General features: G+C 33.5%; 2 protein-coding genes across 2 annotated transcripts; both read left to right on the top strand.

Moving 5' to 3' along the window:
* Nucleotides 1-4,791: 4,791 nt before the first annotated feature.
* On the top strand, nt 4,792-7,445 carry LOC122596381. The gene is made up of 8 exons (XM_043768947.1): nt 4,792-4,925; nt 5,232-5,359; nt 5,964-6,051; nt 6,223-6,305; nt 6,566-6,604; nt 6,846-6,916; nt 6,980-7,094; nt 7,182-7,445. The coding sequence occupies exons 1-8, from the start codon at nt 4,880-4,882 to the stop codon at nt 7,248-7,250; spliced, it is 639 nt and encodes a 212-aa protein (XP_043624882.1). The 5' UTR covers nt 4,792-4,879; the 3' UTR covers nt 7,251-7,445.
* Nucleotides 7,446-10,838: 3,393 nt separating this feature from the next.
* Nucleotides 10,839-13,125, top strand: LOC122594896. The gene is made up of 5 exons (XM_043767191.1): nt 10,839-10,891; nt 10,999-11,064; nt 12,029-12,088; nt 12,401-12,502; nt 12,840-13,125. Exons 1-5 carry the CDS (start codon nt 10,846-10,848, stop codon nt 12,908-12,910), a joined length of 345 nt encoding a protein of 114 aa, XP_043623126.1. The 5' UTR covers nt 10,839-10,845; the 3' UTR covers nt 12,911-13,125.
* The last annotated feature ends 8,739 nt before the right edge of the window (nt 13,126-21,864 follow it).

Here is a 21,864-nt window from a genome sequence, read left to right as displayed (position 1 = left end):
AACCCTTAAGGTATCTTATAACTCTAAAAGCCAATTTAAGATGTGATTCATAAGGATCATGCATAAATTGGCTAAGAATATGAACAGGATAGGCTATGTCTGGCCTGGTCAAGGTGAGATAGATAAGTTTCCTAACTAATTTCTGGTAACCATTCACATTTTCAAGAGGTTTGTCATTATTATCTTTAGATGACAGTAACAAGGAAGAATCAATGGGAGTTTGGGATGGCTTGCAGCCAAGAAGACCAAATTCAGAAATTAGGTCAAGACAATATTTTCTTTGTGTCATACAAAGTCCCTCTTTAGTATCAATGACTTCTATCCCTAAGAAGTACCTCAAATTACCCAAATCCTTTATAGAAAACTTTGTGTTCAAAAACAGTTTACAGTTGTTAATTTCTTGTGAACAGTTACCAGTGATGACAATGTCATCAACATAGACAAGGAGAGCAACAAATGTGCTCCCAGAGTTCTTAGTAAACAGAGAGTAATCACTCCTGCTTTGTGTGAATCCATATTCAATAAGAGCACAAGTTAGCTTCTCATTCCATTTTCTAGGGGCTTGTTTCAGCCCATACAAGGATTTAATTAGTTTACATACCTTAGGATCAGAAACAGAATAATAGCCAGGAGGTGGTGTCATATACACATCCTCTTCAAGATCACCATATAAAAAAGCATTGTTGACATCCATTTGATAAATGGGCCAACCATTAGAAACAGCAACAGAAATAAGACACCTAACAGTTCCATCTTAACAACAGGGGAGAAGGTTTCATCAAAATCAATACCTGCCTTTTGGGAGTACCCCTTGGCAACAAGTCTGGCCTTGTACCTGTCCACTTCACCAGTGGACTTGTACTTGATTTTATAAACCCATTTACATCCAATGGGACTCCTATTGGGTGGTAAGTCAATCAATTCCCAAGTCCCATTATTATGAAGAGCTTCAATTTTAGAATTCATTGCATCAATCCATAAAGGATCCTTACAAGCCTCATTATATGAAGTAGGTTCATGCAATTTGTTCAAATTAGTAACAAAGCAACTAATTTCAGGATTTAGCTTAGAGTAGCACACAAAGTTAGCAATAGAGTGTTTGGTTTTATTGTTAAGCACATAATCACTTAAGTTCTTGGGAGTTCTAGTGGTTCTGTTGGACCTTCTAGGTCCAACAGTGATAGGTTGATCATCCATATGAGTTTGAGTGGTAGAAATGTGTTGAGAATTTAGAGAGTTTCCCTCAGAAGTATTAACAATTTCATTAATAGGTGTTGCAGAAGGAGCATGGTTCCTAGTATGCATAGATGTGTCACCAGAAAAACCATCTATGTCACTAGTAGTCAAGGGACTACCAAAGTGAACATCACCACTGCCATCACCATTTAATGCATCTAATTGAACTCTCCCTTCATCATTGGGTATTGAGTGATTGGTGTTTAAACTATTTTCAAGGAAAACAGAATCAGAGGGTTTCAAAGAAGGTTCAAACATACTAAGATCATGTGACCACAATGTTACACAAAGCACCCTTTGTTCTTCATCTTTGTTCTTCAGTAGTCCAACCTTTATCTTCTTAGAAATCTAGCTTTAGTCCCTGCTTCATCAACAAGTAGCACCCAAGGTCCTAATAAACATGAAAACACATTAAGTTAGAAGAATTAAGTTGCCTAAATAATAGTACTTAAAAGTTATAGATATACGTTCTGATCAAAAAGAACATTTATGATAATTTGTAGCTTTAAGACGAAGGTTTTCCATTTTAATCAAAACAACTTATTTTAATTCCACCACGCGCGTGGCCCCACTTCTCGGCCAAACACTTTTTCCGTACAAAGTTTGATCGAAACTCCAAGGATGTTGAGCCGTTACCTAACCAGCCGTTAGCTTGATCTTCTTGCGACAGGCCGCCTCATGTTCATGAGCCACTTAAGAAATATCGTTCTCAAATACTAACAGTGCATACTTCTAAACCACACACATGTTTGATTTTGACACTCAATCCCCTCCTACCACTTAATTTACATATCTATTCTCGCTAGATGATCAAGCAATTCCGGCTTCTTTTACTTCTCCAATAACCAATACTAAGTTCAGTAAACATATTCAATACCACTTCAACAACTTTGAATTTACGATCCGAAAGTACAAGGCTATTTGTCATCATCCACTATGCTTCCAAGTTCCAATTTTCAAGGGCGGTTCTTTCGGGCCCGGGCCACCGTCGTTTTTTCGATTAGTAGTGCTAGTATACCCGTATTTCGTTCGTAAAAATTTATGTATATTAAGTCGCCCCCAGGGATTATTTTTAAAATTTTTTTTGATAATAGTCCAATAAACTCTACTTTTTCAGTTTTTATACCATAAGGTTCACTTAGCCCATTAATAATTTTATGTTTTAGGCTTTGTCTTTGTCTTTTTTTTTTTGTTTCAATAACTAAGATGAATCTAAATAATTACAGAAACAGTGAGTTTGATTCTTTACTTGACGAAGTGACCTTTTTATGTAACAAGCATCAAGTAGAGATGCCGGATATGAAAGCTCCATATACATCTATTCGATTTCGACCTCGTAAAAATATCTTCATGTCACATTGAACATTACTACCTAGTAGATTTGTTTACAGCCACATTGGATATACAAATACATGAGTTGGATAGTAAATTTGTTTAAAGAGCTTAAAGATCGTAACACAGACTTGTAACTCCAGTGCTTAGTACACTCCTTTTGTCTTGGTATTTTCATAAGTATATGTAGTTTTTTGTTTGGTAGAAACTATGTATTGGTAATTTGAATGGAAAACTTTGATTATTAGTATTATTTTTATTTGACCCGACCCCAAATTAGTAAACATGGCCCTAATATAATACTCGGATACAAAGTTGGCCAAAATTTTTTTTTTTGACCCCTACGGTTAAAACTTTCAAGACCCACCACTGCCATTTTTGATGTGTGTCTACAAATTTAACGTAAATCCAAAATTCTAACTAAACATATATTAAATTTACCATTACTGTTTATTACTCCCCCGTCCCACCAAACTTGTCCACTTTTAAATTTTCAAAGTCAAATTTTATGAACCATAAATATTTTTGTTTGTGATGTATAATATTTGATAAAAATTATATCAATAGATTGTGTTTTAGATGTATGTTTCATTGGTATAACTTTTATCAACTATTATATAACACACATAAAAATATTTATGGTCAAAATTCGTAAAGTTTGACTTTGAAAGTTTGAAAGTGGACACATTTAGTGAGACGGATGGAGTATAATTTAGCTTCGATCATCAATTTATTGTAACCACAATTTATTTCATACTCACGAATCATGCAGGCGAATTTTCTTATGATACAATCTATATAGGTATCGTATATCAGACAGACATTGGGGCTAATCTACCAATATACTAAAACAGAATAGAAGTATTCTTTATATGACACATGCCGTTTTCTTTGAACGACATGTGTCCCATTAAAACTATAATTTAAGGTTTCCTAATTTTTAACTAAGTAATATTTATCAAAAGACAATATCTAATATATGTCTTTCAAATATTTAATAATTGTATTCCTATTATAATGTTACGAATTAAAATAAAAATTTAGTTATTCTTTCACAATAAAATCTCTTAAATACATAAATATAATAATCCTTTTGATTTTGTTAGCTCCACCATCTAAAACAAAACAGAAAACTAGGGAAACCAAAACTTAGTTTTGTTATCCTGGTCGCAAAAACTAAACAATGGGATTTTCTTGGTTCGCAATCAAACATACGGAATTTGTTTAGTTTAGTTTCATTCTATCGTCGGAACTAAAATAAAGAAAAAGTTTAAAGTTTCGTCATTGATGAATGATGATTCAGTATCTAATCATTTATGTAGACTAAATGTAAAGATATCCATAACATTGAATATCAATCTACATGTATTCATCAATTCATAAAGGTATATCTTCTAACTCAATATGTATGCTACATATTATCTCATTAATAAATTGTTTTGTTTTTTTTTTTTTTTAAAGTTTTTTAACTCTTTTATTTATATTACTTATAATAAATTAACATTAATATTTTAAAAATTTGAGTTTACGATTCGAAATCACAAGGTTATTTGACGTCATCCATTATGCTTACAAGTTCCGATTTGGATATGATTTTAAAAATTTAAGCTAAATCCAAAACTCTAATAAACATATACTATATTTATCATTATCGTTTTCGATCATCGGTTTACTTTAACCACAATTTATTTTATACTCACGAATCATGTATGATGCATATTCGAATTTCCATATGATACAATCGATAAAGCTACTGTACATCGTACGGGTATTAGAACTATTAATTATATAAGTATCGTATATCATAGAAGTATTAAGACTAATTAATATAAAACACCTATAACATGCGTTGCCCCTTCAAATCCAAATGATTCAAACATGTTTATTTAATAATTTACATTACAGATGATTTTCTTATCATATATATATATATATCTTCAAATTTTCTGTTAACAAAATTATGTAGATGCATGTATCCTTTGTCGGCACTAAGCCACTAAACGATGCACAAATCGCATAGATGCACAGGTCCAACGAATGATCAAATATTTGTGTGCATTTTCTAAGTGATTGTAAAATTCTTAATATACCATAAAGAAAAACAAAAGAATTTTTAAGACCCATAAAAAGTCAACAAATTCAATATCGATCACCAAAAATCCAAAAGCCCAAAGGTTAGTTTTGTCAATTGAGTTAAACCCAACCCCCCAAGCTCAACCCATCATCCACCCATTTCCACATAACACAATCTTGTGTTTTTAGCTCTGTTGTTCAAAATAGAAACACACAATAATAATTTCAATATATAAGAATGGAGAGCACACTGTTATTGTCTGCAAGATGTCTTTCCATCCAAAGTAAGTATCTTTAGGCTCAAACTCAACTTGGGTTCTTTAAATTACGCACCATAAGATTCAGATATTACACCATGAACTTGAAATTTTGAAAATTTTAAAGAATTTGGTATTATATTCATAAATCTTGATTTTTCTATTTTTATGTTGAGCAAATGTATGTTTGTAAATAACTTTTGGAAGCAGTTTCTCTAGGTATCCCCTTATCCTGCAACTCCAAAGAGATTGGGTATCGTTGTTGTGTTTGTAATTCATAAAATTATGGATGGCATTGTAATTCATAAAATGTTAGTTGATTTATGTAATCAGGTAGCAATGTGAGGAAATTTCAGAGCTCCTTTTGTGGCAATTTGTTTCCTGAGTGTTGGTTTACTAAAAGAAATAATAATGCTGCTGCTTATACTTGCACCAGAAGTAGCAATACAATCACTTCATTGGTAAGATGCTTGTTCTTTTGTCTTATCGTATGTAGACCTTTTTTTTTTTACAAACCGAAGAACCTGTGTGTGAATTGTGTAAAAAAAGTGTAACGAAATATGTTTACCTGTGTGAGTGAAACTGTGAATTGTCAAAAAGCTTCATCATAAGCTTTAGATATTGAGGGAAAAGAAATATCAGTTGGGCTTTTTTAGGGGTTTATTTTTTTTTTGTGGTTGGGGCCCTACATGTAGACATGTAGTCCAGGCGACAACGATGGTAGCCTAGTGGTAGAGGACATGTGGCATAAAAGCGGCCAAGCGGGAGGTTAGGGGTTCAAATCCCGCCTCATGTCATCTATCATAGTGTTAAACAATTTATCCTTTTTTCATGTTGGCAGTGGGACTAGTTGGTGTGGGTGATGATGGGCCGGTTATCAATCTTTGTGTATCATATGTATACACACATGGAATTGTACATATAATTGATTTTTTACTAATATTTTTGTTTGTGATGAAAGATTAAATGATGCCAAATGTTTGTCTTCTTGACAAACTCAGATGAATTTTTGGTTTTTGATGTTTATAATAACTTCAGTGTGTTTCTTTTTGCTGTATTTTATAGTTTTCAATTGGTAAGAAGAAGGCCAAAGTAATCAAGAGAGAAACTGTTGTCCCAGATCCAGATTACCGAATACCGATTGTTTTTCTTGGTTTGTACTGATTCCGTAATCTTTTTATTTGACAACTTTGCATAATGTTATTTGTAATAATCAGAAAATACTATGATATTGTCATGTTATTTACTCTTTCATCTTCATTTCCTTAAACACTTTCAGTAAGTTCTGAATCTGATAGTTTGTCTTAAAACATCGATGTAACAGGTGTAGCTGGTGGTTTAGTCTATGGAGATAATCTAATAGCAGCTGCTCCTGTCGGTCTTCTTGGTTTACTTCTACTTTTTCAGGTGACTGCGACTTGCATTTTCTGCTATTACTTATAATATTGTGCATCCTTTTAGGAACGTAAAGATTACTTATTGTCACCATAAGATCCGACGGATGGGCTTACAATTGACAGATTAGTTCTATTTGATATTCATGGGGGATGAATTTTCTTTAACTTTAGATAAATTAATTTTCTTGAGACGCTCTATTAGTTTGTACATAGCTTATGAAGTTTTTGAATTGATAGGCTTAACAGTTTGTTTTTATCATTCTTATACAGACAACTAGAGTGAGGTTTGTCTTTGACGATGAAGCTCTGGTTTGTGCCCTAGTCCCTTTTTACTTCTATTAGTAACACATATAACGAAACTTTTTGGGTCATTTTTGTTTGCAGAAAATAAAGTTACATACATGCATGTACATCCTTTACAGTATAACTATATTGTGAAGTTGTGAGCCCGAATAACTTCATGAAAAACCAGAGACATATATATATATATACTTACATATCTATACATGGAAAGGTAAATCTTTAATTTCTTTTCATTTTACAACTGAAGGAAGTGAAAGTGGGAAAAGAGCTTGACGATTCAGGCGAAAATGTGTTTGTTGGTGGCAAAAATCGTTGGAAGTGAGTATATATTTTCTTAGATTTGTAAATTAACAATCGCCATAAAAACTGACATCATGACAGGTACTCATCATTCGTAAACTGGGAGCTCTGGTGGCCAAGTTTCCCGATACTGGTCTACTTCAAAGAATCACAAACAAAACCTGAAGGACAAGTCCATTTTTTCCCAGTGATTTTTGTAAGTACTCAATTAGTACAAAAACTTTTGCATTTTTTTTCTATGAATGTGCATCTTTTAATATTCGTGTTTTTGGTTGATGATTAGAATGGGAAACAATTGTATGATGTTATGGTGGAACGAGCTGGCCCTTCAAAGACTAGTGGCCCAAAGTAGTAGCAGCGATTTAGATGTGGAAACTCAATGGTACGAGAACACATAGCGTAAATTCTAGCTGTTCCGGGTTCCAGGCTTTGTTATGATGTTTACTGCCTATATTTAAAGAAACACATAGTTATATGTGTAAGATTGGATTCCCGATTAACATCAAAAATCAAAATGACACATCAATAAAAATAAGACTAGTGTTGACACCCTATTCTACACAAGACTTAATTTGTTACTATCAAAACGCTTAAGATGAAGCAATAAACCATAAAAACTGATTATCAAAAAAAAAAAAAAACACACTTATGATCTTATGTATCCATCCGTAAATCAAGTAGAGAACCGGAGAAATAAAGCACCAAAATTTGTATTACTTGACTTGACAGAAGTTTTGTAGATGACAAGTTGTTCCAACCATGTCTTCACTCTTCAACCATGGAGAAATTTTTAGAGCAGTTTTTGAATACAATATATGGTTGTAGATGAATTTTTCTGGAAGAAGCATTGTTAGTAAAATAAGCCAAGGTTTTGGAGAATGGTTTTTGGAATATATGGTTGGTGATAAAAGTTTCTGGAAGAAAAATATTCCATAAAGATGAATAGATGATGATGTTATTTCTACATATATGGAGATATGAGAAATGAAGATGGTTAAAGATAGTTTTACGACATTAAAACTTGATCTGGCGTCGTGGCGATCGAAAACCCAATTTTATCTAGTTTAAAGTACCACTAGGGATTAGTTTGATCTATCTTTACTCTAAGACAAATGCCATACTCATTAGTAAGTACAAGAGGCAGACAAAAGAGAGATCAACTAGCAAACGAAAAGTTAAACAAATTGACAAAGAGAAACAGTATGAAGCAGATTATATCATAAGCGAACAATATGAAGAATCGATTCGAGAATATTGGCTATATCATGTTGGGGAGTTAACTTAGGTTACACACGACTGAGAAAGGAATATATAATGGTATGTATGCCATTTGAGGTGCGTAAGTGATAAGTTAAGCCATCTTGATGTTTGCCCTAGCTTATTTATAAATGCTTATTGCATTTGCGGCTTATATTCCACAAGATAAGCCATCTAGATGTTTTGGAATATTTGGACCTAAGCATTTGGGGTTTTATAAGCTAGTTTTGGAAAGCCATTCCTCCAAACAGGCTTTTTCTAACTTATTTTGTCTTAAAATCATTTTCCACTTCTTTGGTTCAGGACCTTAGGTTGTTTGAAAAAATGACTTTTTAAAAATTAGTAGATAATAACAATCAAGTTCTTAATATTTCATCAAAGTATATCAGGTATTATAAATCTGAGTTAATACTAAACAAAAACTGCATCTACAATATTTTATGACGTATCGTTGTCAACAACTTTGGGATGGATGGATGGACTATTAGGGCGCGTTTGGTTTGTGGATTTTGAAGGAATTTGATGGGATTCAATTCCATTCCTTAGGCATGTTTGGTAGACAAAATTAAGATAAATCAGATTCCATAGAAAGTGAAGATTCCTTCAAATACAGAATTGACATTCCTTAGGAGGTATTGATTGAATGTCATTCCATCATACCTTTTATCTCCAAAAGACAATAATACCCACCTTTATCAAACACAACATACACTCATCACAAAACTTTTAACTCATTGTTCATCTGTAACCTTCATGTTGCCAAAAGTTGAAGTAATATGTTACCTCCGGTTAACCTCCATCTACAACCACCACTACCATATGTAATCAATGTTGCTCCGGCGAGAAGAGAAAGAAACAAAAGGGTTTTGCGGCTAACCTCCATTGACTGATATGGGTACGATGTGGGTACGATGGAAATTGAGAGAAAGTACCAGATCTTAGATCAGTGTTGGTGATTTATCATATGATTTAATTCTTTGTTGCTATATAGATGGACGGGGAAAAAAAAGACAGAAAAGAAAAATGAAGGAAATGAATGATAGATGTCTCGATGAAAAGCAGAAAATGGTCATAAAAGTAGAGTTGGGTTAGGTAGGTTGATTTTTTAATTTTTTAATAAGAAGGCTAGTTATGTCAATTCATAAAATGCGTATTATGATTCTTTGAATAAATTTGCATACCAAACAGGAATTAAATTCAATTCCATCAAATTCAATTCCATCAGATTCTATTCCATCAAATTTCATTCCATCCAAAAACATTCTGCGAACCAAACACGGCCTTAGCTGACTATATTGCTTTTGGTTTATTTTTTAAGTAACATTGAATAGGATTTCCTTGGTATTGTTAAATTGGGGACTTTTAATCCTTTTGTATACCAATTTACCAAGCATATCCTCTCTTTGTTGGGTAGTTATGTTAATTTTTTTTTTTTTTTTTTACCTATATTAGGTTTTTTTTTTTGAGCTAATGTTCCGTTAGCTCATTATGTAATATAAATTTTGGCTGTCGAGGAAAAAAAGCTCACTTATTCAGCTCTATCATTTAGAACCTTCGACACCAGATTGATCAGCTTCAATGTCATGTATCAAGTCTTAACACGAAATATATGTATCCACTAAGATACATACGCAAGCATTTTTTTCTCCATAAGAAAGGACAGAATTGCTATTCTGGAAGGAATTTAACGAAATAAGAGTTTGAGCATATTTACTAGTATATCTTTTTCTCCTCGTTCAAATGCTGTAAGTGTAAGGCTAACTTGGAGCATAGAAGAATTGCATCACCTAAGTCGTGATATCCTTGCTATTGCATGTATTTGACAATACCTACAAAAAAAAACACTACTATATGTATTGCTACAAGCCTAGCTACAAACATGGGTAAACACATAAAGGTGGACCAAGCAGCCAACCAACGGCATGGATCGGGACCGCATACTAGAACGAAATACATTGGTCTATTTGTTATTGCAAAAAGATAGTCCAAACTATAATAGGCTCACATCAATTAAAGTAGGATGAAACACCGGATTTGATGAATGACTCAGCATCCTCTATTAGTGCAAGTATACAATGGTAGCCCTTTCCTGAATCACAAGAAAGAGATCAACTAGCAAACAATGTTAAACAATTTGCCAAAAACTATAGAGGACCATTTGTGACAAAAACTCTTTGTCTTTGACGAATTCCGCACATTAGATAAATCCAATACCTCATTCTTATATTTTGAAAATTATCATAATTTGATATTTTGTAATGTTTATTTTTACATCATAATTTGATATTTGTTTCTATAAAAAAAAACTTTGAGCGTCTCTCTGTCAATAGGGATCTAGATCCGAGATAGAGATTTCGGTCTTCTCTCTTCGGCTTAAAGCCCTAGGCCGGAGGTGATAGCCTCTTTACCCATACCCTGTGCTTTTGTTGCCGGTTCGGTTTTTGATATATGAAAACAATGTTCTTTTTTTTTTCTTCTTGTTACTTATCTGTGTTGTAAGGGGATTTACCGCCACTTCCAAAACCGCCTGCCTTCGGTGTACGTCCAGCGCTAGGTAATTCCATCTTCTATCTATTATTAATTGTCATGTACGAGTAATTTTCTTGTATGTATGTATGTATGTCTTATTTGATTTTCTGCATATGGATGTAGCCAAAAGAAAACCAGTCACACGTAGACGTAAACCTTTGATGGTCCGTACTGTGAAAGCTAGAGTGATGTATACAGATCCTGATGGTGAGTGTTGTTGCACCTGCTAACATATAAATCCGTTCTTCTTGAAATATGTTTGGTTCATTAGCGCCACCTTGTCTTATGCTATTATTCTGCTTGTTCATTGATAGGAAATAAAGTTGAATTGGAACCATCATCTATTACCATGTACTTCGATGCAGAGTCAGCGCCAACCGGTGAGTCTGCTTCTCCCAACAATTAACTTAAACTCTTATACTGGGGTTTGTACATTCATTCGGTTGTCAACCGAATCCCTGGTCAACCATACAAACCCTGCAGACTAGTCATACTTATAAATTGAAGGGATTTAAACAAACCTTGGGAAAATGAATACCACGGGCAGATGTCCATATCTTAAACAACTTAAAATTCAATCATACTTCTAGTTAATGCTTGATATTACTTTGAGTTGGAAACCTCTAGCCTGACGAACTTTATACTTATTTTTCTTCTCTTCGATGGTCCTGATGATTTAATCTTCTGCATACTTCCAACTTCCCAACTATTATTATCTGGAAGATCTGTTTGTTCTTTTTGACTTGCTATACATGCCTTGGCTATTGACCCCAAGCTAACTAAAATCTCAAACCCTAGATGCTGCTTTAACCCGTATTGCTAGTTATCGGACCAACTTATATCTACTCAGATTACTCATATTTGAATTCCTTACATCAAGATATTATGAAATGTCTTGACTATGTCATCATCACTTGTACTTCACTTTGGATTTTGCACAAGCATTGGATGTTAAGCGTTTGTTTTTTATATTCTCACACCCTGATCGTAAAATTATCTTAAATCGAGATTTGTTATTCTAAGATTGTTTGTGATAGCAACTTTGAAACCGTTTGACCAGTTAGACTGGTTAAAATATGTGGTATAGTTTAAATCCACTTATTCGTAGGTAGCATAAATGCTATCTATTATTTGATGTCTCTCGAACTTTCACTTGCTCATGCATCGGGTTCTTCTTCTATCTAAATCGTAAGTGTATTCTTTTATAAGTTCGTCTCGGGTGCACCCTTTTAACTTGTTGGACCGTCTGAATGGGTACATTAATCAACTTTGGTCAATCTGTTCGTAGGTGATTTGGTTGAAACTACCTTGTCTTATGGTATTGTTCTGTTTGTTTATTAATAGACGGTGATGATGAAGAGGAAGTAGGATCCGTTTCCAAGCGCCCTGCTGAAGATTCAACCAGTGAGTACCGCTTCTCCTAACAGTTAACTCCACTCTTTATAGTAGTTGGTTTTCACCATTTGCTACCAAAAATGTCTGATATTAACTCACTTAAACGCAATCTTGGCTTGCACTGGCACTGTATTCATTGGATATAGTCCACATTGGTCTCAAACCCGCAGCGTCATTTTAACCCGTTTTGACTAATTTGATTTCTTGAGATACAATTTTACTGCAATCAACATATTGATAGTTCAACAGATTGAAATTACCAATTCTTATGGTGTTATTGACTTATTGTGTTGGTTAATGAATGAATTACCAAATCTGAAGTGGTAGGCGGATCTGTTCTCAAGCGCCCCCGTGTGGATCTTGGCGAAGCAAGTCAAGTTTTGGTCGGGAATCTGAACCCTGGACAAGATTCATCAGCAACTGGTGACTGCTGCTTCTTCCAGCAATCGTATGGTTGAGTTCCATCATTTGATTGCCCAACCACAATGTTTGAAATGTTTGGATTAGTTTGGTTAAATGCAATATGCAATCGTACTACTTTGTGATCACTTATGCTATACTTAGGACTTTGTACATGCGTTGGATGTAGGCCGCATGCAATGATAGTCTCACCCACAGAATGCTATTTAAGTTTGTATTTGTGAGAGCAACCTTCAACCCATTTTGATTGATCTTACTGGTTAAAGATATTAAGTTTAGCATATTTATTAACAAGTAGATGAGTTGTAATAACTTGGCTCTTGTTGTGTCGCATTTATAGGTACCATAGAGGAAGTGAAAAGCGGATCTGTTATAAACAAGGATCTTGGAGGGTCAAGTGAAATCGTTTGAATAATCTGAACCCTGGAGCAGATCCAGTTGTTGATGCTTCTAGTGACACTTAAATCCACTTTTTTAGTGGATGGGTGTCACCTTGATTACTAGTCCTTAATCTAGTTAAGTTTAAGTATTGTAATGTCAGCATTTTAAATTCACTTTTACGCTACTTTGGCTTTTGTACGACACTAAGCTTTTGTCTATTATAGCCTCATATTGTGTATTGAATACTGAATTAATGTACCCTTATGGCAATCTTGTCTTTTCTCTACTGAAACCCTAATGGCAATCTTGTCTTTTCTTTACTGAAATGCATTTTGAATGGTTGGCTTAGGCATGAAGATCTCATAGAAAATAGAAAAAAGATTTTATAGAATGTGTCAGAATATCGGCTTCCATGAATGATGATGACTCAAAAATCCTGAAGTTTGATATTTGAAAATTCTTTGCTACATAATTTAATTTTTTGTTTCCCTATATGCCTATAATTTCATCCATGAATCCATTTTGATTTGATTTTGAAGCAATTGTTAGGTTTTTTTCTTTTCTCAAGAGAGAAATCAAGAAATTGAATCACAACCAGGAGACTCATACTTTTTGCTTTCGTCCATCTTTCTTCTCTTTCTTCAGGTAGGTTTTAAGTTTTAGATAAAAAATAATAATGTATCCATAGAATTAGGCAGTTTTGGATCTACTTTAGTAATTGTAAGCTGCATTTTGATTATGTTTAATATAATGACCTGCTAGCCCATTCGAAAGGGTGCATAAATCAACTTTGGTCTACCTATTCATAGATGATTTGGTTAAAGCAACTTTGTCGCGTTATTCTGTTTGTTTATTAACAGACGATGAAGCTGAAGACGAAGTGGATGGATCTGTTTCTAACTGCTCTGTTGCAGATTCATCTGCAACCAGTGAGTGTGGTTGGTTTTCACCATTTGCTACCAAAATTAACTGAAATTAACTCACTCAAACACAATTTTGGCTTCCACTAACACTGTATTCATTGGATATTGACCACACCAGTCTCAAACCTCTGCGTCATTCTAACCCATTTTGACTATTTTGATTTCTTAAAGATACAATTTAACCCCAATCAACATATTGATAGTTCAAGTGTTCAACAGATTGAGATTACCGATTCTAATGATGTGATTGTGTTGGTTAATGAATTGGTTACCAAGCGCCCCTGTGTGGATCTTGGCGAGGCAAGTCAAGTTTTGGACGAGAATTTGAACCCTGGACAAGATTCATCAGCAACTGGTGAGTGCTGCTTCTAGCAACAATTGTATGGTCGAGTTCCATTCCATTATTTGATTGCGAAAATCAACCACAATGTTTGAAATGTTCGGATTAACATGGTTAAATGCAAATATGCAATCTTACTACTTGTACTTCACTTACGACTTTGTACATGCGTTGGGTGTAGGCCGCATGCTACGATAGTCTCGCACGCAACATGCCATTGAATTTTTTTTTTTTTGTTAGGGAGAGCAACTTTTAACCCGTTTTGATTGATCTTACTGGTTAAAGATATAAACTTTACTCTAAGCATTTTATTACAAGTGGATGAGATGTAATGACTTGGCTATTGTTTTGTTGTATTAATAATAGGTACCATAGAGGAAGTGAAAGGAGGGGGATCTGTCCTAAACAAGGATCTTGGTGGGGCAAGTGAAATGGTAGTCGATAATCTGAATCCCGGATCAGCGGATTCATTTGTTGATGCATCTAGTGACACTTAGATCCACTCGTATAGTGGATGGGTTTTACCTTGATTACTAGTCCCAAATCCAGATTTTTACCACTCATATAGCATCCATTTATAGTCGAGGTTACAGATACAGGCAATTATGTACCTACTTAGGCTATCTCCTACCTCCAAAACACACTGTTACTCCAAAGTTGGAGCTTTGGAGATGACAAGTTGCTCCAACCGTGTCTTCTAGAATGGACCATGCATTCATTGTTAACTATCTTATTATGTCATTAGTATATTACATTCGTTAGATAAACAATATAAAACATGCTTGATATACAAAATTGAAAATACCTAGAAGAATAACCAAACTAATCCATTACACTATTGAAGATAATTGATTATAAGTAAACTAAATGCGATTTCAACGTGTTATACAAAGTTAAGACTTAACATAAGAACAACATTTGAAGTTAAGTTGACATATCTATACTTCTTTTATATAAATACTACTCTCCCCTCCTCCCTTCCCATTAAAATAGTCTAACTTTTACAACTTTAACCTTAAATAATTTTATTTATATTAGATAATATTCGATAATGTTATATGAATTGATTGTGTTTTAGACGTGTTTTCATTATTATAATTTTCATCAACTTTTATATAACACAAAAAATATATTTGAGGTCAAAGTTTATAAATAAAGACTTTGAAAATTCAAACTATGACACTTTCGATGGAACGGGGGAAGTACATAATAAAGAAAATAGTCTCTATGTTAAAAGTTACATGGCTGAAAATCACTAAAATACCCTTAATGAGTAAATAATTCTATCAGGCTTTTTTTCTTTAATATATATACATTAACCATTTACATCAATTATCTAACATCACTCGACGTTGTCACTACCACCAACAACCGTCCCCTACCACCACATCGTTGCCGCCACAAAAACCGCGGCTTTGTGAGGATAACTACCTATCAACATAAAAATAATGATCGTAGTTAATAGCCGTGACGTAATCTTCACTTTTTTTTTCTATATTGAAAGTTTGAATCCAAGCCAGTCATGATACGAAAATAATGTCTATAATGAATCAAATTTATGTCTATGTGCGGCCACTTTTTATATAACAACAAAGCATGAATGTCAGTAGTGTGATGTAATTAGTGTAGCATCTACTATAGCACATAAGAACCAATCCGGTAATTACATGTTTGCTCTATTTATTCTTTTTTCTTTGTTAAGTATATTAAGGAATATGTCTCCTTTTTGTATATGTCTCATTTGATCAAATCTTTAGCCTACAAATGTCATACCCGATAGTAAGTACAATAGGCACACACCAATTAAACTAGGATGAAACACCATATTTGATGGATGACTCAACATCCTATATTAGTGCAAGTATACGATGTTCTTTAGCTGGATTAATTTTGAGGTCTAGTTCATTAACATTAATATATTAATTAAAAGTAAAAAAAAAAATACCTCAAATTATGTTGTTAAAGTACTAATATATAAAAAGAGTATAAAGGTTGATCTAAAACCAATAACAGTATTACTGCAATAAAAATGAAAATTATATAATAAGGAGTTATATTTAGCACAAAGTTCAAACAATAAATCTAGTATAAAAATTACAGGTTTAGAATTTTGAAAGACTAGAACAATTGCTAACCCCTAAATATAATGAGCCGGCTGGATCATCATATATACAAATCGTTAAACAAATTGACAAAAACTATAGAGGACTATTTGACCAAAAAGTCTACGGCTTTGATGAATTTCGTACGTAAAATAAAATCCAAAACCTATAAATAAATATAATTTTAACGAAAAGAATAGACATACAAAAATAATCGAACGAAGGAACGATATATATACAAACCCTAATAGTAAAAAAGAATCAATAATATCATGAATCAATTGATGGATCCTAATCAGGAAAATGTTTATATTCGGTACTCGTCGACGGGTATCCCGATAGCATGCGTGTACGGTCCCTGGAAACCAGTTCCCGTCCCTCCTAAACAGGCGAGAAGGGCACGCCGTTTGATGAAGGAACACAAGCTTATCGGTATCATCCTTACCTCATTCTTATATTTTGATAATCATAACCCTCCAATCCTAGGGCAATTATTGTTATATACTTTTTCTATAAGAATTTTGATATTTTGTAATTTTTATATATATAATCATGAATCCTAGGCCAGAGGTCATAGCCTCTATACCCTGCGCTTTTGCCATGAGTGGGTACCGTTGCCGAAGTCAACGGTTCGTTTTTTGATATATAAAAATAATGTTCTTTTTTTCCCCTTATATCTTATCTGTGTTGTAAGGGGATTCACCTCCATTTCCAAAACCGCGAGTCGTCGATTTACGTGCATGGGCAGGTAATTCCATCTTCTGTTTATTATTAATTACGTGTATGTATGTATGTATGTATGTATGTATGTGTTATATGCTTTTTCTGCATATGGATGTAGCCAAAAGAAAACCAGTCGCACATAAACCTTCGAGTTTCCGTACTGTGAAAGCTAGAGTGATATATACAGACGCTGATGGTGAGTGTTGTTGCACGCTTCTGCTGCTGCTAACATTCAAATCCGTTCTTCTTTAAATATATGTTTGGTTTAATAGCGCTACATACCTTGTCTTATGGTATTATTATTCTGTTTGTTTATGAATGATAGGCAGTACAGTTGAATTGGAACCAGCATCCATTTCCGTGTACGATTCATCAGCAATCGGTGAGTGATGCTTCTCCCAACTATCATCTTAAAACTCTTATAGTGGGGTTTGTACATTAATTGGGTTGTCAACCGAATCCCTGGTCAACCATACAAACCTGCAGCAGAGTCAGTTGACCCGTAACGCTCCAACTTACATCTACTCAGAATTCCCTATATCAAAGATAATATGATATATGTTGACTATGTTATCATCACTTGTACTTTGGATTTTGCACTAGCATTGGATGTTAAGCGTTTGTTTTTTTATATTCTCACGCCCCGATCGTAAAATTATCTTTTGGTCAATGAAATCCAGATTTGTTATTCTAAGATTGTTTGTGATAGCAACTTTGAACCTGTTTGACCAGTTACACTGGTTAAAATATGTGGTATAGTTTAAATCTACTTATTCGTAAATGCTATCTATTATTTGATGTTTCCTGAACTTTCACTTGTTCATGCATCGGGTTCTTCTTCTGTCTAAATATATTCTTTTATAAATTCGACTCTGGTGCACCCTTTTAAGTTGTTGGACTGTTTGAATGGGTAGATAAATCAACTTTGGTCAAATCTATTCAATTCGTAGGTGATTTGGTTGAAACTACCTTGTCTTATGGTATTATTCTGTTTGTTTATTAATAGTTGGTGAAGCTGAAGTGGAAGTAGGATCCGTTTCCAAGAGCCCTGCTGAAGATGATTCAACCAGTGAGTCCCGCTTCTCCTAACAATTAACTCCACGTACTCTTGTAGTAGTTGGTTTTCATCATTTGCTACCAAAAATATCTGAAATTAAGTCACTCAAACGCAATCTTGGCTTGCACTGGTACTGTATTCATTGGATATAAGTCCACATTAGTCTCAAACCCGCAACATCATTCTAACCAGTTTTGACTAATTTTATTTCTTTAGATATAATTTAACCGCAATCAACATATCAAAAGTCTAGTCAAATAGATTGAAATTACCGATTCTTATGGTGTTATTGTGTTGGTTAATGAATTAATTACCAAATCTGAAGTGGTAGGAGGACCTGTTCTCAAGCGCCCCCGTGTGGATCTTGGCGAAGCAAGTCAAGTTTTGGTCGGGAATGTGAACCCTGGACAAGATTCATCAGCAGCAACTATAGGTAGAGTGCTCTGCTTCTACCAACAATAGCATAGTTTAGTTCCATCATTTGATTGCGAAAATCAACCACAATGTTTGAAATGTTCGGATTAACATGGTTAAATGCAAATATGCAATCTTATTACTTGTACTTCACTTAGGAGTTTGTACATGCGTTGGGTGTAGGCCGCATGCTACAATAGTCACAAACACAGCATGCTATTGAAATTTTTTTTTAATTAGTGACAGCAACTTTTAACCCGTTTTGATTGATCTTACTGGTCAAAGATATCAACTTTACTCTAAGCAAATTTATTAACAAGTCGATGAGATGTAATGACTTGGCTATTGTTTTGTTGTATTAATCATAGGTACCATAGAGGAAGTGAAAGGAGGAGAATCTGTCATAAACAAGGATCTTGGTGGGGCAAGTGAAATCGTAGTCGATAATCTGAATCCTGGATCAGCGGATCCATTTGTTGATGCTTATAGTGACACTTAAATCCACTCTTATAGTGGATGGGTTTTACCTTGATATTACCAGTCCCAAATCCAGATTTTTACCACTCATATAGCATCCATATATCCGGTCGAGGTTAAATATACAGGCAATTATGTACCTACTTAGGCTCCTGCCTCCAAAACACACTGTTACTCCAAAGTTGGAGTTTTGGGGATGACAAGTTGCTCCAACCGTGTCTTCTAGAATGGAATTTTTTTACAGGGTTATCCTCCATAATTAGGGATAGAGATTCTCTAAAGTTAGAGTAACCTTTTTTACCCACATATTTTCTTAACAGTTTTATAGTTTTACTTCTTTCACTTTTTTTATTTTCACTTAACCATTCACCTATCGTAATATAGCAAATCAAAATAAAACATTAAATTTAAAATAAAAAAATTGGACCATTTATCCACCTTTTACCTGGGTGAAACCATTGACCTTTTCATCTTCACCTTCAGGTTTCATATATATGCCTTAATCGTAGTTCACTTGTCATGTAAACTCATTTCACGAGACTTAACTTAAGAACGACATTTGAAATTAAGTTGACATATCAACTTAAAAATGATAGTTAATAGCCTTGATGTAATCATCATCATTTTCTTCTATATTTAAAGAGCATAGTACCTATGCGTTGCGGCGGAAGTTTATAAATATTTTAGTGGATGAACACATTGGTTACATAATGTGTCAAAAATATATGTTATGAGATTTTGTTGATTGTTTTAAAACCATATAGAAAGATCAATGTTAATTAAATTAGAATCAAATATCGGTTTATTTTTGTCGGTTTAATGTTCTTTAAGGGTAATTTCAGTAGTTAGGAATAAGATATGTAAAATATAAAGTAAATGTGAAAGGTAGTATGAGAATGAAAAAGATGCTTAAACTTAATTTCAATACCTTTTATAAGGAATTATAGATATAAAAGTTTGAATCCAAGACAGTAATGATACGGAAATAATGTCTATAATGAATCAAATTTAGATCTGTGTGTGGCCACTTATATTAAGTATATTAAAGAATGTCTCTTTTTGTATATGTCTCATTTTGGGACTCAAAACCTGTTGAAGACGATATTAGAAGTTACTTTTTCTTTTTCTCAATTTGATCAAATGTCATACCCCCCAAGGTAACTACAATAGGCACACACCAATTAAACTAGGATGAAACATCGGATTTGATGGATGACTCAGCATCCTGTATTAGTGCAAGTATATAATGGTCTTAAACGAGATCAATTTTAAAACCTAATTCATTAACATTAAAATACTAATTAAATGTAAACAAAATAAAGTAAAAAAAAAACCCTCAAATTATGTTGTAAAACTACTAATATAAAAAAATGTATACAGGTTGATCTAAAACCAATAAAGGTGATACTGCAATGAAAATCATATAATGACGAGATTAAGTACTTGCGCGTTGCGGCGGTAAGATGGTAAGGGATAAGTCATAGTTTGTGATAAGTCATAGAGTGTGATAGCCAAATGCCTTAGCCGTACGGGATCCATCCTGGGATTTAAAAATTTGTCGAAATTATATCAAATGACATCTCTAATGAAAGAACATGAAATTTTAAGAACACCTATATAATTTTTATAATTTATCGATTTACAGTTTTTATGATAAAAGATTTTGAATTAGTTAGAGAAATTTATGGAGGAGAGGAAAAAATGAGTGGTTGAGATTTGAGAAGAGAGAAAAAAATATGAGTGGTTGAGATTTATTTTAAAGTTATTATGAATACGTGAAAGGGGTATTTTGGGATTTTAACTTGTGTAAAAAGTTAAAAAAGTAAAGAGAATAAATGTTTTATATAATGTAGTAGAGATAGAGATACTTAACCCAAAGTTAAAACATTAGTCTATTAAAAAAAAAAAATTGAGGACTTAGAAATTTTAAGAGCCTCAAACGATTGATAGGCCCTAAATATAATGAGCCGGCTGTGTCATCAAACAAAACGTTAAACAAATTGACAAAAATTATAGGAGACCACTTGAACAAAAAATCTACGGTTTTGACTAATTTCATACATAAAATAAAGGGATTAGTTCCCTAGAATGTAAGAAACTTTGAATGAATGTCTATAGTAGGAAATAACTAAAGTTGTGTGTATTGTATATAAACAACTTTGAAATAATGTTTATTGTATGTAAGAATTTCGTTTCAACCAATTACAATCTGACAAGTGGCACCTGTATATGGTTGCCACGTATGTAGTCTTACATACAATAAACATTTTTTCAAGTTGCTTACATACAATACACATAACTTTAGCTTTTTCCTACTATAGACATTCGGACAAAGATAGTTACATTCCAGGAAACTAATCCCTAAAATAAAATCCAAAACCTATAAATAAATAAAATTTTAACGAAAAAAAATAGACGTACATACAAACCGAAACTGAAATAATAAACGAACAATATACAAAACCTTAATAGTAATAACCCTATAAAAGAATCAATCATGAAACGATTGATCGATCGATCCTAATTATCAGGCGGGAGAAAATGTTTATGTTCGGTACTCGTCGATGGGTATCCCGATAGCATGCGTGTACGGTCCCCGGAAACGAGTTGTCGTCCCTCATAAACGGGCGAAAAGGGCAATCCGTTTGATGAAGAAACACAAGCTTCTCGGTATCATCCTTTACATTGATTACCTCATTCTTATATTTTGATATATAAAGTTAATGTTTTCTTTCTTTTTTCTTTTCTTATATCTTATCTGTGTTGTAAGGGGATTCATCTCCATTGCCAAAACCGCCAGTCGTCGATTTGCGTGAATGGGCAGATAATTCTATATTCTGTTTATTATTAATTAGTATGTATGTATGTATGTATGTATGTATGTATGTATGTATGTATGTATGTATGTATGTATGTATGTGTTATATGCTTTATTTCTGCATATGAAT

Source organism: Erigeron canadensis, chromosome 4 (genome assembly GCF_010389155.1).
Source record: "Erigeron canadensis isolate Cc75 chromosome 4, C_canadensis_v1, whole genome shotgun sequence".
NCBI classification, from domain to species: Eukaryota; Viridiplantae; Streptophyta; class Magnoliopsida; order Asterales; family Asteraceae; genus Erigeron; species Erigeron canadensis.
This window is presented reverse-complemented; position numbering and strand designations above follow the sequence as displayed.

Coding starts and splice junctions, on each gene's coding strand:
- LOC122596381 (XM_043768947.1), top strand. CDS start 4,880: ATGGAGAGCACACTGTTATTGTCTGCAAGATGTCTTTCCATCCAAA. Junction 4,926..5,231: donor AAGATGTCTTTCCATCCAAA/GTAAGTATCTTT, acceptor TTATGTAATCAG/GTAGCAATGTGAGGAAATTT. Junction 6,605..6,845: donor TCTTTGACGATGAAGCTCTG/GTTTGTGCCCTA, acceptor TTACAACTGAAG/GAAGTGAAAGTGGGAAAAGA.
- LOC122594896 (XM_043767191.1), top strand. CDS start 10,846: ATGGTCCGTACTGTGAAAGCTAGAGTGATGTATACAGATCCTGATG. Junction 10,892..10,998: donor GATGTATACAGATCCTGATG/GTGAGTGTTGTT, acceptor GTTCATTGATAG/GAAATAAAGTTGAATTGGAA. Junction 11,065..12,028: donor TGCAGAGTCAGCGCCAACCG/GTGAGTCTGCTT, acceptor GTTTATTAATAG/ACGGTGATGATGAAGAGGAA.